Source organism: Chiloscyllium plagiosum, unplaced genomic scaffold, assembly GCF_037043375.1.
Source record: "Chiloscyllium plagiosum isolate Xiang-an unplaced genomic scaffold, Cpla_swu_hap1 HiC_scaffold_33, whole genome shotgun sequence".
NCBI classification, from domain to species: Eukaryota; Metazoa; Chordata; class Chondrichthyes; order Orectolobiformes; family Hemiscylliidae; genus Chiloscyllium; species Chiloscyllium plagiosum.
The window spans coordinates 8,901,943-8,921,570 of record NW_028270171.1 but is presented as its reverse complement, the minus strand read 5'-3'; the positions used below and the strand labels follow the sequence as shown (position 1 = coordinate 8,921,570).

The 19,628-nt window shown below is 42.2% G+C and overlaps 1 protein-coding gene across 2 annotated transcripts in view; it reads right to left on the bottom strand.

Moving 5' to 3' along the window:
- Positions 1-296: 296 nt before the first annotated feature.
- The window catches only part of aldh16a1 (aldehyde dehydrogenase 16 family, member A1), a 65,426-nt gene continuing 46,094 nt past the window's right edge, over positions 297-19,628 (bottom strand). For both annotated transcript variants that reach the window (XM_087978259.1, XM_043679624.2), the window contains 9 exons: positions 19,323-19,421; positions 16,095-16,231; positions 15,610-15,715; positions 14,891-15,051; positions 14,629-14,796; positions 14,035-14,239; positions 11,667-11,852; positions 8,132-8,257; positions 297-924 (listed from right to left, as the gene is read on the bottom strand). In XM_087978259.1, the coding sequence (XP_087834385.1) occupies positions 751-924; positions 8,132-8,257; positions 11,667-11,852; positions 14,035-14,239; positions 14,629-14,796; positions 14,891-15,051; positions 15,610-15,715; positions 16,095-16,231; positions 19,323-19,421 (1,362 nt within the window). In that variant the 3' untranslated portion in view covers positions 297-750. The remainder of the gene's footprint in view (positions 925-8,131; positions 8,258-11,666; positions 11,853-14,034; positions 14,240-14,628; positions 14,797-14,890; positions 15,052-15,609; positions 15,716-16,094; positions 16,232-19,322; positions 19,422-19,628) is intronic.

Below are 19,628 nucleotides of genomic sequence, written 5' to 3'. Positions count from 1 at the left end.
GCTAGCCAAATGTGGACAGCAGAGCATGAACTAACAGGAAATATTTCTGACGAGTGATGTTGGCAGGTAAGACTTCTAAAAAAGTGAATTGATGAAATTAGCACCTAGATTCCTGATTTAGAGTTAGCAACATCAGCTAGCTGACGATTAGGAAATATCATGGAACAAGGATTACATATTGACCTATCCTTACACAAGTGAACTGGGTGGAACGTACTTTCATAGTTTAGAGAGCGATCTTCAGCATGGAAGCACAAAAGGAGAAGGAATGCAAAAGATGGAAAGGACGAGCAAGGTATGTTGGTAGTCAGCTCTTTATAGAATGACAATAGAACAAAATGGGAAATCCAGTTCGATTTTTGTTGGTCAACAATGCAATGAGCTACAATGAAAGATAAACTCATTCATTTTCATTTAAGTTGCACTCCATTTCTGATCCCCAACTTGTGCAACTTTGAAATCTAGAATTTATAGCCATTTGGTCTTTGATTTTGCTGATAGCTACTGATTAATATTTCCCATTTATCAGACATCCCGCCAACCCAAGACAAAGAACAGGTCAGATCCATGACCAATTAGATTGGAAACCATTACTGTTTATCATCTAACTCAAAACCCGTATTACAACGGAAAAGGCACGTGTATTTAGCTCAACAGAACTCCTTTCTTGAAAATCATTGATTGATCCCTTCCTGAAGGAATAATACACTCTAAAAGCGCTGCAGTCTGTTAACTCTGGATTGGCTGTCTCTAGTTTGCAAAAATTTCTCCCATAGGAATCCAGATGTTCTTGCACTGTGTGGCTTGGTACAGAAATTCTTCGCCTGCGCCCTGCTGAGGATTCCACCAGTTTCGCTGGACACCATAGTTCACCCAGGTCCGCTTTACATTTTCAGCTGATGACCACTCAACAAACTTTGACCCCTGTAGAAGACAAGAAAAAGGTAACATTTTAATATATATCTTTGAATATTAGCGCATAGGAACCATAATGATGGGCACAGCCTGTGATGCAGGATATCACTTGTCTAGTTTAGATTAGATTACTTAGTGTGGTAACAGGCCCTTCGGCCCAACAAGTCCACACCAATCCTCCGAAGCGCAACCGACCCAGACCCATTCCCTCACATTTGCCCCTTCACCTAACACTATGGGCAATTTAGCATGGCCAATTCACCTAACCTGCACATCTTTGGACTGTGGGAGGAAACCCACACAGACACAGGGAGAATGTGCAAACTCCACACAGTCGCCTGAGGCGGGAACTGAACCTGGGTCTCTGGCGCTGTGAGGCAGCAGTGCTAACCACCGTGCCACCCACAGGACAGCTGTATGAACCTGTAGGATATCAAAAAGAATAAAAAGGCCCTTGGATTTATCTTTCTAAAATCATAGAGTGCTCCAAACTGCCTTACAATAAAGTGAAGCACTTCTGGAAGTGTTGTCCAGTGTTGGAACATCAGAAAAGTGGAAGCCAATTTGCACACAGCAAGGTTGCACAAGCAACAATGAGCTAAAAGGTTAGCATGGTTTTAGGGAACATCAGTGAGAACTTCCTGTTTTTCTTCAATTACTGTCATGGAATAATTTGTGCCCACTCAATAGAATAAGCAGACTGGATGATTCAAGTGGCTACTCCTTGCTCCAAATTCATATGTTTACTGTCACAGGCTGAGGGAGGGCTCCACTGTCAAAAAGACATCAGTACTGTCTTTATATTGAAAGAAGCCTAACTACACAGACTGCACGTGCAACATCAGAACATCTATGTAATTGTATACCATTAACTTATTTTAACACAAAAATATTTAGCTTTGATACTGCTGACAGTCTGAAATGAACATACCAGTTTTCTCCTCTTTAAACGATGTTGAAGTGTGGTCCATTGGCACCTGCTTTCCTCTACTCCCTGTCCAAATGGTCATTCCCTATCCTTATGCCGAGATAACAGCCTCTGGCGAGCAGTTCAACCAGGGAATGAATCACTGAAGTGATGTTGGCAAAGTGTCACTGGACCAATGATTTGAAAGCCAGACTAATTTTAGAGGGACATGGATAAAAAATCCTACCATGGCAGCTGGTGGAATTGAAATTGAAATAATTACATCTGGAATTGAAAGCTCGTCTCAGTAATAGTGACCCGGACGACCTTCTGCAACTGTCATTAAAAACCTATTAGGTTCACTCGCCCTTTGTAGAGAAGGAAATCTGTCATCCTTACTTGGTCTGGACTACATGTGACACCAGACCATTAGCAATATTGTTCTTTTTTAATATGATATATTTTCATATGTACCTCGATACAGTGAAAAGCTTTGCTTTACATGCAGTACAGGCAGATTATACCATACAAAGTGCATTTGCGTTATAGAACAGAGCAATGTTACAGCTGCAAAGAAGGTGAACAAACAGCAAGATCAACATTAAATTTAAAATTTGAGAGGTCTAGTCCAAAGCCTAATAACAGCGGGGGAAAAGCTGTTCTTGAATCTATTGGTACGTGTTTTTTTAGCTTTCGTATCTTCTGCCTGATGGATGAGGTTAGAAGAAACTACTCTCTGGAATGGCTGAGAAAGCCATTTAAGTAAAAGCCACTTAAGAGATGGATAAGAAATGCTGGTCCTGCCAGCAATATCTGCATTCCACTAAAGAACTTAAATATCATCTCCCATACACAGCTTCATGAGCACAGGTCACAGGATACGGATTGCTGGCTGGTTTCACCCTCTTCCTAGCTGATAAGATCCAAACAGTGCTTCCCCTGTTGTTTAGCAAACTCTGTTCAAACTCAAGCACATATTCTTCCCGTCTGCCCGGTGATGCCTCTAACCAACTACCTCGCCCAGGGAGCTGCTGAAACTCCTGGCAACTCTCCACTACTTTGTGCACAAGAGGTTAAATATCAGCACTCAAGTCTCAGTTATTGACCTACATTGCAACAGGATAATTATTTTAGCCTCTGTGTCAACTCTAGCGAGGGGGATTACCCAAACAGGGCATAAGCACAAGCAATACCTTTCATGATTTAAAAAGTACTAAATACCACAAAGGTATCAGCAAGTTCTGTAAGTGAACTGATTAACCAAATGCAACAATTAGGTTGTGTGTTGCAAGCAACCACCTCGTACTTCTGCATGTGTCATTAAAAGCAGAGTGTCTTCCTTGACAACCCTTGCAATGCAGGGGGGTGTGGAGAATGGAACTTGTGTTCTCTTTTTGCAGTCAAAGGTGAGGGAATAGAATGGAATGTGATGTCAGGGTAACTGCTCCAGGTGGGCAATGAATAACTATTTCTTTGGTAGTACGCAATTAGATTAAGTGCTCATCTGATTCAGTTAGTACCAAAGCCTACTTGCAGTCAATGTCTCTTTCCAAACTGAAACACGCAATCTAAGCCAGGAGCTCTCAAATATTTTGTCCATGGACCACTCAGGTGGGATAAAAGACCCTGTGGATCACCTATTGGTCCTATCCCACACACTTTCACTTCCTATTCCAAAAAGAAAATCTGGGGGAAAGAAACTCTGGGTTTTTTTTTTGATAATACACCAACGGGGTGATGTCTGGTTCCAAAGTAGAGAGCTCTAATCTCACATCAGCTGATCCCTCCACTTGATTTTCAACCTCCTATGTATTAAAAATGCGATTGTACGGGGGTTATTAGGAATAGTGGCAGGTAAATGGGTGAGAGTAGAATAAATGAGACATGGAGCCAAGCTCTCTCGCCATATTAAAGACCCCTGGGAGATTATCAGAGGCTGATATAGCAGAGTTTGAGAACTACTGACCTAAGCTGACATTATCTGTGTGTGGGGTCTGGGAATTCTCCAATGTTGAAGACACCGTCTTTCAGAGCTGAGCAGAGTCTAATCAGAGTCTTTCAACATCTGACCTATCTGGTCAGATGTTGAAAGACCCCATTGGCATTAATTAAAATTTACAACAAGGATTTGCTCGACCAAAAAAAAAAACAAATTGCTTGAGAAATTCAAGACAGCATTTATACAGACAACATTTTGTTCAACATTCTGGTCACAATCACTAAAATCTAATCAACTGCACATTTAAAGGAGTCAAGATTGGGATGACACCATCACCAACACAGATGAGGGCCGTCTCGTAACTGCAGTTTCGATCTGCAGTTGTTTGGAGATGAAAATCAAGATTCAAAAACATCATGAAAAAATGAGGCTGGCTTTGTATTTTAAATAAAGCTTGACACTCCAACAGCAAATCAACTTTACCTTCACATTTAAATGGCAATTTCAGTTGTGATCATGGGATATTGCAACAAAGGCGGCCAATCAGTCCATTAACACTTTGGTAATTCTCTGAAAGACCTACGAACCTATATTCCAGATAACCACAGTCGTTTTTAATCGATATGCTCCATTCCCTCCTGACAAATTGTCTGAACCCTTAGATTCGTCTTTTAGAATAAACTACTCTAATTGTCTTACGATTTCTTCACAACACAGAACTTCAAGTAGAGTTTGAAGAGTTACCGTGTTCTAAAAAAAGTGATTTCGGATTTGAGACGTCAACTGTTTCTCTCTGAATGGATGCTGCCAGATCTGTTCAGTTTCTCCAGCATTTTCTGTGTTTCTTTCAAATTTCCGCAGTATTTTGTTTTATTATTGCTCAATAAAGATTATTTATCATTTCCCGACTGTGTAAATAGAAAAGATTTGCATAAACCACATCACTGCTTTGGTAGAACTTACATTTCAAAGAAGTATAGATGGATTCTCGATTGTCAAAGGGATCAAGAGTTACAGGGAGAAAGTGAGAGAATGGGCTTGAGAAATTTATCAACAATGATTGAATGGCGGAGCAGGGTCAATGGACTGAATGGCCTTATTTCTGCCCCTCTTATGGTCTTCTGATTTTTGAAGATGATAGTCTTGGTCTTTATTATTTCCTCCCTGACTTGCCTCAGCATTCTAAGGAACCACCAGGGACTGGTGTCTTTCTTGCTTGGGAGTGTCAATTTTTCCAATATTAACCCTTATCTTGTTACCCAATGAGCTGCCCCTCTTGTACCTGCTCAATCCCACTATTGCATTTTAAAGCTAATGATGAATCAAGAATGTGCAACAGGGCTAGCTAGGCACATTATAGAGGACAACTGATGAATACAATTAGATGTTATGAAAGCCTAACACCACCTCATCACTGACACAGACTTTATCCAAATCGATCAAATGGCAAATTACATCATTTTTTAAACAAAATTTCAAAGTGCAGCTGGCGGGCAAACTCCCTCTCTTCACATATCCATTTTGCAGGAGGTTCCTTTGCTCCAATTTGCCCTCTTTGAAGTCATAAAGACAGCAGACATTTCCTCAATGAAAATAGTTATTGTTAAATTAATCCAGGTCAGTGACCCAACTGCTCGAACTATTCCTCAAACCTAAATTGAGGGAGTCATATTGAGCAGTAACAGTCAGAATTATAGAGGGGGCGTAAATATACTGCTTCTCTTTTTGTTTCAAAGCAGAAGTGGTGTCACGAACACACAATGCCACTCTCTAGCCATTTCCCCTCTACGGAAAGTGAGAGGGTGTTGGCTGCAGGCAGCTACAGGCTCAGCAGCAAGGTTCAGTAGGGAGTTTTGATGCACTTTATCCCACAACCTCTCTTGTGCGGAAATAGTGACTGCTGCTGCAGGTCAATGTATTCCATCTGTATCTAGAGTTTCCAATATTTAAATTTGATCAATTACACTGAAACGAATTGAGGTCAGCATTTATTTTTACCATACCCAAGAAAACTTCAAAGGAATATAATGGAACAATTAAAAGCCCTGGTATACATTCTGCATGCTTCTATCCAGCCCACTATGCATTAGTCACTACTAAACCAAATGAGCTACATACTTGTTGGGTTGCAGTTAACATTTCATGGTAAAAGTACCAAAAAGATCCATTTCCTAGACGGTAAGATGTTCAGAGTTTAAAATAAGGAATGGTAAAACATCAATAACTCAAAGTCTTAACTTGGCAAAGATCCAAAGGTCAAAAATAAATTCTGGTCGGTCATAGATAATATTTATTGATCAAAAGATTGTTTTTTTGTTGCAGAATGTGTCATAAGTCAAATCATCCAATTTACACATCTGTGTAGCTGCTAACCATTAAAAAGTGGCCATTATTAACACTTTAAAAAACAATAAAACTTATGTACTTGTGTTAGCAAGGTTTTAAGAAAGCACATATAAGCATGTACCACAGCAACCAGTAAAGGTGAAATGGAACTGGTCAGTGTACTGCACTGAAATTATTCACATCATGCTTTCGTCAACTTTACTCATTAACTCAAGCTCACTTGTGCAAAACCTGCATTTTAAGTATCTGTGGTCACTGTGGCTAACACAAATGTGAAAAAGCAGTTTAAACAAAGGGGGGATGACTTGGTCTTCTTTGCAAGTTGCTCTGGCAGTCTCATGTCTATTTGAAGTTTAATCAAAACAGAGTTTTAAAGAATTTTCCACATAAAACAAACAAACTTAATGCATTCCATTAGGAAAGGCCTTCACATTTCACCAAGATCAATGATGTAGGAGAAACCTAAAAAACCCTGATACGTATTTTGTAATGCAAACTCCTTGAACTGACTCAGCCCAAAAACTGCTTCAGGTACCAGGTTTCAGAAACCATCCAAAGCATTTCATTGAATAATAGACTGGAGTTTACTTCCTTGTTCCTGTTCTATGTAGGAAATTACATCAACCGCACTTTCGTTCACTCACTTTCTTCCGTTTTGCAAGATAGAAACCTTCAGGAATTCTCTACAGGTATTTCACCCATTTCTCAATACCTGGTTTCTGCAATTCTGAACAGAAACCACCTGTAAGATCTCAGTTCCCAGTATCTGCTTTTGTACATAGAAACTCTCAATTGCATTTCCACCTTTTGGAATCTGTAACTGCTTGTGGTAGAACCGGACTGTTTGAAACCTTGGTGTTATAGTTGACGCCACGATTAGCTTCTGACCATACATCCATGCCATAAATAAGACCATCTATTTCCACTTTATTTTAAAACAGCACCAGCCTCCACAGTTGCTACAGCTCACCTGCTACTGAAACTCTCATATGCGCGTTACCACTACTTTTGACTATTCCAATGCACTCTTAACTGCCATATCTTCCTCTCTCCATAAACTTAAGTCATCCAAAATTCTGCTGCCTCCATCTTAACCCACACTAAGTCCCATTTATCCATTGTGACCAACACATGGGTGGCACAGTGGTTAGCACTGCTGCCTCACAGCGCTGGAGACCCGGGTTCAAGTCCCGCCTCAGGCGACTATGTGGAGTTTGCACATTCTCCCCGTGTCTGCGTGGGTTTCCTCCGGGTGCTCCGGTTTCCTCCCACAGTCCAAAGATGTGCAGGTCAGGTGAATTGGCCATGCTAAATTGCCTGTAGTGTTAGGTAAGGGGTAAATGTAGGGGAATGGGTGGGTTGCACTTCGGCGGGGCGGTGTAGACTTGTTGGGCCGAAGGGCCTGTTTCCACACTGTAAGTAATCTAATCTAATCTAATCTAATCAAACATGCTCCCAATGTCAAGCACTGCCTTGCCTTTCTTTATTCTATCATCCTCGGATATCCCTCTCCTGTAATTCTGGACTCACCTGCATATCTTTGCTATTCAATGCTCCACCACTGGCTATCTTGCCTTTAGCTACCAAAGGCGTAAGCTCAGGAGTTCCCTCCCCAAACATTCCAATAGTTCCTCAAAATCTAAAGCTTTGACTAAACTTCTGGTCATTTTTCCTAAAGTCCTTGGTGTCAAATTCTGACAGAGCACTCCTGTCAAGTGCCTTGGAACTGGTTACATCAATAAAGGGACTGCATAAATGCAAGTTGTGGCTGTTTTCCATATGAAACATTAGGAAGTCAACAATAGATTCCAGTCTGTAACTTAAATTTGCTTTGTCTTATGAGCCAAAGCTTCAACAGAAGCTTGTGAAGATGGACTAATCTCCATTTGTGACCATTAAAGTATATTGGCCCTGCTTTTGCAGTGGATACTTTCCCCCCTCCCACTCTGTGACCCAGTACAGTAGACACCTAAAATGCAGAATGCTAAACATTTTCTCACAGGATTGACACATCCGCAGATTACCTTTTCAGATCCGAAATACCACATGGCTTGAACATCTTGATGCTCAACTAGGAATTTACTGAGGTGATCTCGGCATCCGGTCAGAATATTCACAACACCGGCAGGAAGATCTGAGGTTTCAAAGACCTACAGAAACAAAAGAAAAGTTCTTTGGTTGAAAAGTGTAATGCCCATGAGAATTAGCCCAACTTTAATCCAGAAGTAAGCTAAGATAATGTTTCAAAATTATTAAAACTGCTCCAATCAGTAAACTGTCACCAATACAGCCCTGCATTGGGAAGGATGGTTCCACCTCTTATAATTTCATAAAGACATATGTCATAGAGTCATAGAGATGTACAGCATGGAAACAGACCCTTCGGTCCAAAGAGTCCATGCCGACCAGATATCCCAACCCAATCTAGTCCCACCTGCCAGCACCTAGCCCATATCTGTTCAAACCCTTCCAAATGCCTCTTAAATGTTGCAATTGTAGCAACCTACACCACTTCCTCTGGCAGCTCATTCCATACCCGTACCACCCTGTGTGTGAAAAAGTTGCCCCTTCGGTCTCTTTTGTATCTTTCCCCTCTCACCCCAAACCTTGCCCTCTAGTTCTGGACTCCTGACCCCAGGGAAAAGACTTTGCCTACTTACCCTATCCATGCCCCCCATAATAGTTTTTTCAAAAAAAGGAGGCCAAATTGTTTCTTTGAATCTGGGATGTAAAAGATAGGATTATTCAAGTTCACACCATAGAGATAAGCAATTAACATCAACTTGATCTTTCGTCATTAGGTCAACTCCAATCAAATTGTTTGCTCATTGGGGAGTAAGTTTGTTTTTCATAGCATCCCTACAGTTAGAAGCAGGCCATTCAGCCCATTGAGCCTACACCAACCCTTCGAAGGTCATCCCATCCCCCTTCCCTATCCCTGTAATCCTGCATATCCCAAGGCTAATCCACAAACTACACATCCCTGGACACAATGGGCAATTTAGCACGGCCAATCCACCCTAACCTGCATATCTTTGGACGGTGGGGGGAAACCAGAGCACCCAGAGGAAATCCACATAGATGCAGGAAGAATGTGCACACTCCACACAGTCACCTGAGGGTGGAATCGAACCCAGGTCCCTGGTGCTGTCAGTCAGCAGTGCTAACCACAGATCCACAGTGCCGCCCAATGTAGCGTTAGGAATGCTACAGAAACACCAGTTACTGCTCCTGTGAAACACAACTAAATTTACCAATTAGATGGACAAGTCTGGACCATAAAACTGGGCATGTGGAGACAGCACTTAAAATGTTTTAAGACTAAGGTGAATTCAATTTCTGATAAATGACACCTGTCTGGATGATTGGCACCAATAATAGCCTTCCAAATGCCAGCACTATCAATCCTCACCTAAACAAGCATATGAATGGATTATTGAGAGAGAACAATCATTTCAATGCCACCATGGATATTCAAAAGCAAGTCATTCAAAGGTAATGTTGCCAGATGTTGGAACAGCACAGGAAATCGATTTGAATGAGGGGTGCAGGATTTCTCAGAACAAACGGTGCATAAAACTGAAACCTGGTGACGTGCAGAATCCATGTTTAGTCATGTTTAGTAACACGTAAGCAAAGTGCGAAACGCTGCCTACAGTATTTGACTGTTTCACAGCTTGTCAGGTTCCTCGAAAGGTTTGTCAATCCTCATTCACAGATAACTATTTACTGATTGCAGTCCAGAGCTTAGCAGCCACCATGCTGCAGACAATCTGCTGATGGCCATGACAAACAGCTCTGCCACTCAAAGCTGTGCACCATTTCAGAGAATTATACAGAAAGAAAACTCTATGATCAACAGGCAGCTATAGATTGGTGTGCCTGATCTAAAGCGCAAGAACTGCCAAAAACCTACCATTGCAACATTCCTATGACATATTTAAAACTAACGCCAAACTTCATTATCCATTGAAACTGATCATTTTTCCTCACACTGTTCACAGTTGATTGTGGTACCAACTCCTATGGCGCTGGGGGACTGCTAATAACTCACCCAAGTACCCAGTCTTCCTGTGTGAACTCAGGCACCAGGCTATTTGACCATAAGATACAGCAACAGAATTAGCCCATTCAGCCCCTTGAGTCTGTTCCGCCATTCTATCGTGGCTGATATGGTTCTCAACCACATTTTCTGACTAATCAAGGGTCTTTCTATCTCTGCCTTAAATACCCTCAATAACCTCGCCATCACAGCCATTTGCAGCACTGAGTTCCACAGACTTACCAGTCTCTGGCTGAAAGAAAATCCTTCTCATCTCAATTCTAAAGGATGGCCCCTTTGCTCTGAGGCTGTGCTCCGGGGTCCTAGTCTCTCCTATAAGTGAAACCACCTTATCCACGCTCACTCTATTCAGGTGGCTCAATATTCTGCAGGTTTCTGCAGGTTTCAATGAGATCGCTCCCACCCCCCACTCATCCTTCTAAACCTCTCATGTGATAAGCCCTACATCCCCAGAATCATTCATGTAAACCTCCTCTGGACCCCTTCAAATGCCAGCACATCCTTTCTTAGATACAGGGCCCAAAACTGTTTGCAATATTTCAAATGAACCCGCTGGTTAACGTTGACAGAATCCTGAACTAAGACTCGTTAGCCCTTTAGTGATTCAGATTTCAAAAGCCTCGCCCCATTTTGAAAATAGTCTGAGCCTCAATTCTTCCTACCAAAGTTAATAACCTCAAACTTGCACACATTGTATTTTATGTCCGACTTCCTTGCCCACTCTTCTAGTCTATTCAACTGCTTCTGTAGCTTCCCCACTTCCTCAAAACAAACTGACCCTCCACTTGTCTCGGTGTCATCTAAAGACCCAGTGACAATGCTCTGAATTTCTTTGTCCAGATCATTAACACATAACGTGAATAGCAAAAGTACCAACACCGACCCCTTCAGAACCCCACTCGTCACCGATGGTCATCTTTATCCCAACTCTCTGCCTTCTGATCAGCTAATCCTCTACCCATGCCAGTATCTAGCCACTGATACTGTGGGTTCTTAGATTATTTAACAGCCTCCTGTGTGGCCCCTTGTCCAAGACTTGCTGGAAATCCAAATATACCATGTCCACTGGTTCTTTATTATCTAACTTGCTCATTCCTTACTCAAAACAAAGCTGTGGTGACTCAACCCAAGTTGATCACGCACTTCCAAGCACTCTGCAATCTCACATTTAATAATGGACTCTGTAGCTTACCAATGACCAGAGTCAGGCTCATGGGTCTGTAGTTTCCTGTCCTTCTGCCTCCCTTTCTTCTTCCAACAATGACTCAGAGATCAGTTAGCTCAGCATACACAAGCAGTTTAACCCATCCCATTCCTGGTCTGTAAAGTTAGTTAGATTAGAAGGATCAAGATATCCAAAAATTTTAAATGTGTCGAAACTCACATAGTGAGAATATCATTGTTGCAATGTGAAAGAGATTGGGAGTTTTACATAAGGGCAATTGAAAACATTCTTTCTCATTTCTGCATGGATGTCTTCAAAATCTTGCCTGTACCTGATAAAGTTCCAACGCTGGCAGTGGATACCTCTCACTGGGGACAATGATGACAGCATTTCCTCGAACAATGGCTGGAGCAAAGAGACTCACAAAACTGAGCAGGGGGTTCTCATCTGGGCACGCAATGGCAATCACCCCAACCGGTTCCCGAACCATGACTGTGGCACCATAAAGCTGGGTTTCCTTCAAGGGACACAGACAGAGTTAGTGCTTTTACTGTCAATACACCACAACAGTTTGAAAATTACACTACGAGAAGCCCTCACACCACTGAATGGATAGCACACAAGATACTAGCACCAATTCTAGCAAATAGAGGAATTCTGAGTTCAACTTCATCCAAAGCAAAATAGCATGAAACTCACAGGCTTACATGAAGAAACTTTTAATCTACGAATGCAGAATAACTCAATAATGATCTGAGTAGCAGCAATTATACAGCAAAGTCACATTTCACCATAAAATTATGCAATGCAGAGAGGTCATTCATCACATCAATCCCACTTAGGAACTACCCATCAGTCTCAAGCACCAGCTCTCTCCCCATATCCTTGAGTTTTGCTCCTTCAAGTACTTAGTAATTGCCTTTACAAAGTTTTTACTTATTTTGCTTCCACCATTCTTTCAGACGCCGCAATCCAGACCATAATATAGCACTCCATAAAACAAATAAATCTCCACAGCGTGTCTCGAGTGCTTTAGCAAATTATCTTAAATTTGCATTCGGCTACACAGGCAACTTATTTAGTTAGCAAAACCCTTCATAAATATGAATATCGCTATTAACTCTCCCATTAGATTTCTCTGCTCGAAAGCTGTCCTAGGTTTCTCTCATTTCTCCGTGCAATTATAATCCCTCATCCATACTTGCAAGTATCCGAAAACATGGAGCGCTGAATTAGAAACAATTTTCCAACGGGATCTAAGCAGGAATTCAGCTCAACATATCAGCTTCACTTTTGTATATCCTCTGCTTATTGAGCCAAAGTCCCAAGTGCTTCATCTGCCTCAAGTTATTCTGCTACCTTTGAAGGTTATAGTGTGTATGCCCTCAGATCTATCTTTGATCTTGCACTACCATGTAAAATTATATCACGTGGCATTTCACTACTTTCTTGCTACCAAAATATGTCACTTCATATCTCTGCATTAACATTTCATCTGGCACATGTCTACACATTTCCCTGATTTGTCTCTACCTTCCTGTCTTCTCTGTCTGTTACCATTTTCCTCAAAGATCACAACATTACCATATTTTGTCATCTGCAAGCTTTGAAATTTTATCCTTTTATATTCAAGTCCAGATCATTAACTGTTATTGGAAAAAGTAGAGGTCGTGATACCAACCACAAGTCACCAATACACTTTACTTCACTCAAGACCAATAAAGAATTTTTCACCACAACTCTCTGCTTTCAGTCCCTCAGATGGTTTTTGTATGCAGACTGCCACTGTCCCATTAATGCCAACAACATAAATTTAACAAATAAGACTTTAAGGTCCACACAAAGAGTAAAGCATACAGTCGACATAATCCTACTTGGCTGCTCTCCCATTAGACAGAGAAAACTGGTGACAGTTTAACCTGAGAGTCACCATGCTCAGATGAGGGGAGGGCTGACAAGGAGAGTCCTTCATGTTAACCTCTGCTGGCATCAGAATTCCTGTGACTGCCCTGTTATTGTTTTCTATGGAAGGGTTTAAAGTAGGTGTTAGATTGGTTTATGTGGCCACGCAGGATAGAACAATTACATGAGGTGGTTTCGGATGTTTGAAAAGCATTAAGGTGGACAAGTCAGGACCTGATAGTATTCTGGAATAGATCCTGAAGGACACAAGGGACTCTGGTACCTTGGACAAATCTTTGTATCCTCTTTAATCACAGGAGAGCTCCAAGAGGACTGGAGAATAGCCAATATCTTTCCTGTGCTTCAGATGGGCACCAGGGATAATTTCGGCAAATTATAGTCAAGTCAACCTTACATCAGTAGTAGAGAAATTATTGGAGAGGATTCTTAGTGATAGGATTTACTAACATTTGGAAAAAAAATGTATTTATTAACGATATACAACGCGACTTTGTGCAGGGGAGGTTGTGTCTCACAAACTTGATTGAGTTTTTTTTGAGGAAGTGACAAAAATGATTTGAGAGGACAGGGTGGGGGATACTTTGTACATGGACTTTAGCAAGACTTTTGACAAGGTTCATCATGGCAGGCTGACACAAAAGGTGAAATCACAAGGGGATCCACAGTGAGCTTGGGAGAAGGAGACAGAACTGATTTCATTATACCAGCTTGAATATTTATCCAGTAGGCCGTCAGCGGCAGGGAGGGAACAAAAACCTTCAAATCAATTTACCCACCTGGACAGTGCCTCCAAATTTGTCACAATAAGCACCCCAGTAAAAAAGTCTCTCAATGCAGGCATCCACTTCACATAGAGCTTCCTCCATATTGACACCAGTCAGTGTGCTAAGGTTTTGTGCCATCTCTTCCCGTCGCTGCTCTAGGTTCTCTGCCATGTAGTAAACAATCTGAGCCCTGTTATGGGCAGCTCGCTTCCCCCAGCTGCAGGGAACAAATGACAACACTTTCATTCCCCTGTCTTAGATCCTTCACCCCAAAACCACACTGTTTTGCTTTGTCAGTCTACAATTTCCTAGAGTCAGGAGCAATAGCGTAGGCCAAATTAATCAGGTCTCAGGTTTCAGGTTTCTCCAGGGGACCTTATTCTGGACGTTGGGTAATCTTGTAATGACTTCTCGTCCAGTTGTAAGGTAAAACTCAAATCTTTCTCCCAGCCCCTGCTACACTCAGTCTGCAGCAATTTCACAGCAAAGCTCCTGACTCTCAGCCACATAGTACACAAACTGAGACTGGCTTGAAACAGAGAAATGGAGAATCACACCCTCCGACACATGGACTCATCACTGAGCAGAACCTTTACAAGTACTTACCCCGGTGCTCCTGCGTGAGCAGCCTCAACTGCATTCCGGACATCTTTCCGGTTACAATCACTGACATAGGCAACAGCCTTGCCACAGTGGTCGAATATGGGCCGCGAGTACATGCTGTAAGGCCTCTTCTGAGCGCCTCCATAGTACAGTTTGTATGTACGGTCAATGCTGCAGGTAAATAAAACACCAGCAAGTCAACTGTATAAATGAAGACAGCCCCATTTATACAGGGTTTCATGGCAAAATTCACATGTTTTCTCACCTCGGAACTGCATCAGCCCGGACTAGTTTGGGTTTTGCCATTTGGCCTGGTATTGGTGAAAGATCTGCTCCATGTGCGGCTGCGTATGTATTATACTGGATTTCTCCTGGATTTGGGTGGGGTCGTTCCTCCCAGGTGGGCCTCACATACTCATACAAGCCCTAAACAGGACAGTGGGTTACAGGGTGAAAGGTCAGCAATAATCAATAACAAAATGATCTTCCTGCTCCCACCCAAGGTTATGGGAATGCAGCGTGCCACAACCAACTGGAAAATTGATCCTAGAAGACAAGCCTTGTTTTGCAAACTGTATAGGCCCCACATTGGCACATAGTGAACACCCTCTGTACATTAAAGACTGTATCATTGCAATATGGAACTAAACCATTCCAGTAAAACATTATACAAGCTGCATATTCAAGTACACAGAGAATGGATAACATTCGTCATGCAGAAAGACAGTACAGTAGTTTTCTTTCCAGATTTCCTTCTTGTGGTCTTTTGATTAGTTACCGTTTTCCTTGATACACTTCTCCCCACTCCACCTCCAAGTTGGAGGCAAATCCTCAACTTCTATTGTGGAATATTGATATTTTTACTGCACCCAACAAACAATATTTGCCAAAATTTTGTTTTATTAGTTATTGGGAATGCAATTTAATCTTTAGAACAATACAACTGGTCATAAAATTTGACTCAAACTATCCTCCAACACTGACCTCTTTTCCACCATCCCGTCCAAATCCACTTTCTTTGTACCCACCAAAGCCAGCTGCGGCATCAAACATGTTGTGCCCGTTCACCCAGACTGCTCCTGCCTTCAAACTAAGGAAAGAATATTCGTCAGTAAATCTGTAAGAGTAACTGCAGAAGGAAGACTGTGAATCATGAGGGACCATGAAGGGGAGGGAAGGGGTGAGAAAAATAAAGGAAGTCTAAGGAGATGAGCGGGCAAGTATAAGAGGCAAAGGACACAGAAAAAGGAGAGCAGAGCGAGAGAGAGCGAGAGAGAGCGAGAGAGAGCGAGAGAGAGCGAGGATGGGTAGAAGAGAGAAAACAAAATTATGGAGGAGGGGCAAAAAAGGCCCAAGTTGGAAAGAAAGGAAGAATACAGAGATGTGGAGGTAGTATGCAAGAAAGGATGGGAGAACAATCAGGCAAGATGCCACATGCCACCCCAGTCAACGAACACGGATAATACTACCTCATTGCCACCTCAAGTGCCAATGGCAGGTTCTCAGTCCAGACACTGCCAGCAAGTCCATACGGTGAGTTGTTTGCCAAAGCAATAGCCTCCTTTGCCGTTCGGAACGTCAGAGCTACCAAAACTGGTCCAAAAATCTAAAGAATTAAGAGGTGATTACTTATTAAATGTTACAGCACCAAAGATCTGTAACACTTTCTCCCCGCTGCCCAGAAGCAGTTAATCCCTGTGTTTTGAGCCCAGGCCAGACCACCAACTTTATTATGAACCCAGACAAGACTAGCCAAATCTGATTAGGGACCAGTAACGTTTATTCTTAAAACAGACAAGTGAGATCCATGAGATTAAGAAATCAAAGCCACAAGATTGCACGGTTTTACCATACACTTCTCTACAAATTAGAACAGTTATACAATCTGCAATACATACACACCTAGAATTAGTATGTGGTAAACATGGGCAATATACTTCAATCAAACTTCCCAGAGCACAAATCAAGTAGTAAATGCTTTCGAGACAGATACAAAGGAGTCTTGGTAACTCCCCAAGACATTATTGACACAGTGACTCTCAAGAGCAATGGAGGGAATTTTTCTGTGGAGCCACAGAAAGTGGGTGAGGTTCTTAATGAGTACTTTACATTGGTATGCACCAAGGTGAAGGACATGGACGATGGTAAGATTATGGAGGGGTGCTGATATTCTAGGGCACGTCGAAATTAAGATGAAGGTGGTGTTGGGTACCTTGAAAAATATTGAAGTGGATAAGTCCCCCAGACCTAATGGGATCTATCCTAGGATTCTGAGGGAGGAAATTGCTGGGGTCTAGATTAGAGTGGTGCTGGAAAAGCACAGGTCAGGCAACATCTGAGGAGCAGGAAAATCGATGTTTCAGGCAAACGCCCTTCATCAGGAATGGAGCTCTAATCTAGACTCTGGTTTCCAGCATCTACAGTCCTCTGGGGTCTTGACAGAGATCTTTGTATCCTCTTTAGCCAGAGGTGAAGTCCGAGAAGACTGGAAAATAGCCAATGTTGTCTCAATTGTTTAAGAAAGGCCCAAAAATTACAGGCAGATGAGCCTTACATCAGTGATAGGAAAATTATTGAAGATGATTCTTAGAGACAGCATTTACTCACATTCAGACTTATTAGGGATAGTCAGCATGGATTTGTGAAGGGAACGTCTGGTCTCACAAATTTGACTGTCACATTCTCAAAGAAATTCAATGAATGATGAGGGTGGGGCAGTGGATGTTGTCTGCATGAACTTTACTAAAGCATTTGACAAGGTCCCACCAGGCTAGTCCAGAATATTAAGTCAAACAGGATCCAAAGTGAGTTGGTAAGTTGGATACAAAATCAACTTAGTCATAAAAAAGGGTGGTTGTGGAGGGGTGTTTTTCTGAATGGAGGAAGTGATTTGGATAAAAATGTAGATGGACTAATTGGTAAGTTTGCAGACAACATGAAATTTGGTAGGTTTGTGGTAGTGAGGGATGTTGTCAAAGGATACAGCAGGAGATAGATCAATTGGAAAGTTGGGCAGAGATTGGCATATCGCACTTAATCTGGATAAGTGGGAGGTGATGCATTTTGGGAGGTCAAATGCAACAGGAAAGTATCCAGTAAATGGCAGGATCCTGAGAAGCACTGACAAACACATGGGTCTGTGCTACAGGTCGATCGCTTCCTGGTAAAGATGGTAAAAAAGCATGTTTGCCTTCAATGCTTAGGGCACTGAATATAAAAGTTGGCAGGTCATGTTACAGCCATATAAAACTTTAGCTAGGCCACATTTGGAGCTGTGCACACAATTCTGGTTGCCACACTACAGAAAGGATGTAGATGCGTTGAAGAGGACACAAAAAAGGTTGACCAGGATGTTGCCTGGATTGAAGAGGTTGGACAAACTCTGATTGTTTTTGCTAAAGCATCAAAGGCTGAGGGCCGACCTGATAGAAATACATAGAAAATGACAAGCAGCACGGATAGGGTGGGTAGTTGAAGTATTTGACCCAGGGTGGAAATGTCAAATATTAGACAGCATAGGTTTAAAGTGAGAGGGGGAAAATTTGGAGATAGGAACTTTTTTTTTAAACAGCGGGTGGTCAGTGCCTGGGGCACACTGCATGGGGAGATGGTAAAAGCAGGTACAATAGCAATGTTTAAGAGACATTTAGATGCAGGGAAGACAGGGACAGGGACTATGTGCAAATAAACAGGTTTAGTTTAGAATGGCATCATGGTCAGCGCAGGCATGGTGGGCCAAAGGGCTTGTCCCTGTATTGTACTGTTCTGTGTTTACATGGTCACATCACCTCCAGTCTATGCACAAGCAGGACTCTGACCTTCCTGCAGCCGGTCACTTTAACAGTGTCCTGCTCACGTTCCCATGCGTCTATCCACAGCATGCTGCAGTGTTCCAGTGAATCCCAGCGCAAACTGGACTTGATATTAGAGTTCAATACCTTCAAATTGTGAACATTTCTTCCTTTTCTTTTCATTTGTTATCATGTCCTTCCCTCCACACCACCCCAGTTTCCTGATGAAGGGCTTATGCCTGAAACATTGATTTTCCTGCTCCTCGAATGCTGCCTGACCTGCTGTGCTTTTCCAGCACCACACAACTGTCCATTCAAGTCTGGCAGGAGACGCCCCATTGTTCTACCATTCTCACATTTCAGCCAATCAATCTGAATGATCAACAACTTTTCTCCATCCTCCCCAAACACTCAGCATCACCCCCAACCACCTACACCCCTCCCCATAAAAAAAAACTACAGCATAAATGCTGTCCCTTCCACACTTTACTTCAGCTCTGATGAAAAGTCACCCAAACTCGAAATGTTAGCTTGCCGCCTCTCCATGGATGCTGCCTGACCCACTGTGATCTCCAGCATTTCTTGTTTGCAGTACAGATTCCAGCATCATTAGTAATTCGTTCCTAGAAGTTGGCCTGTGTTGGCTAATATTACTAGACAACACCACAAAGAACAAATTATTCAGTCTTCACCACAACATTGCTTGTTGAAGCTTGCCAAGTGCAACACAGCTACTACATCACATTAGTGACTACATTTCAAAAGTCTTTATTTGTAAAGTACAAATGTTTCTTCTTAACACTCTACAATCTTGCAAATAAAAGGTTTGAAAGGAAAAGGTCGCACCCATTAAACGAGTTGCTCCATGAGTAAATAAAAAGTGAGCTTTCAAAGGATTTCAGTTACCTCTTCACGGACAACACGGGAGACTGTGTTCACGTGGGTGATAAGTGTGGGTGGGTAGAAGATACCTTTCTGAGGCATTCCTTCACACATCTGGTACACCTGCATGAGGAAGAGAGAGAGAGAGAGAGAGAGAGAGAGGGGTGAAATTCTCAGCAAAGTTTGCTAAAAGTCCAGCAAAGAGAAAACCATAATTCAGCTCCTGTGTCAAAGATGGGGGCAGTGGAAAATGAAGACTGCCAACCTTTCGTCAGTCATTAAATCAGAAAAATAAAGTTCAGCACACAAAGAGGCCATTCAGTCCATCAT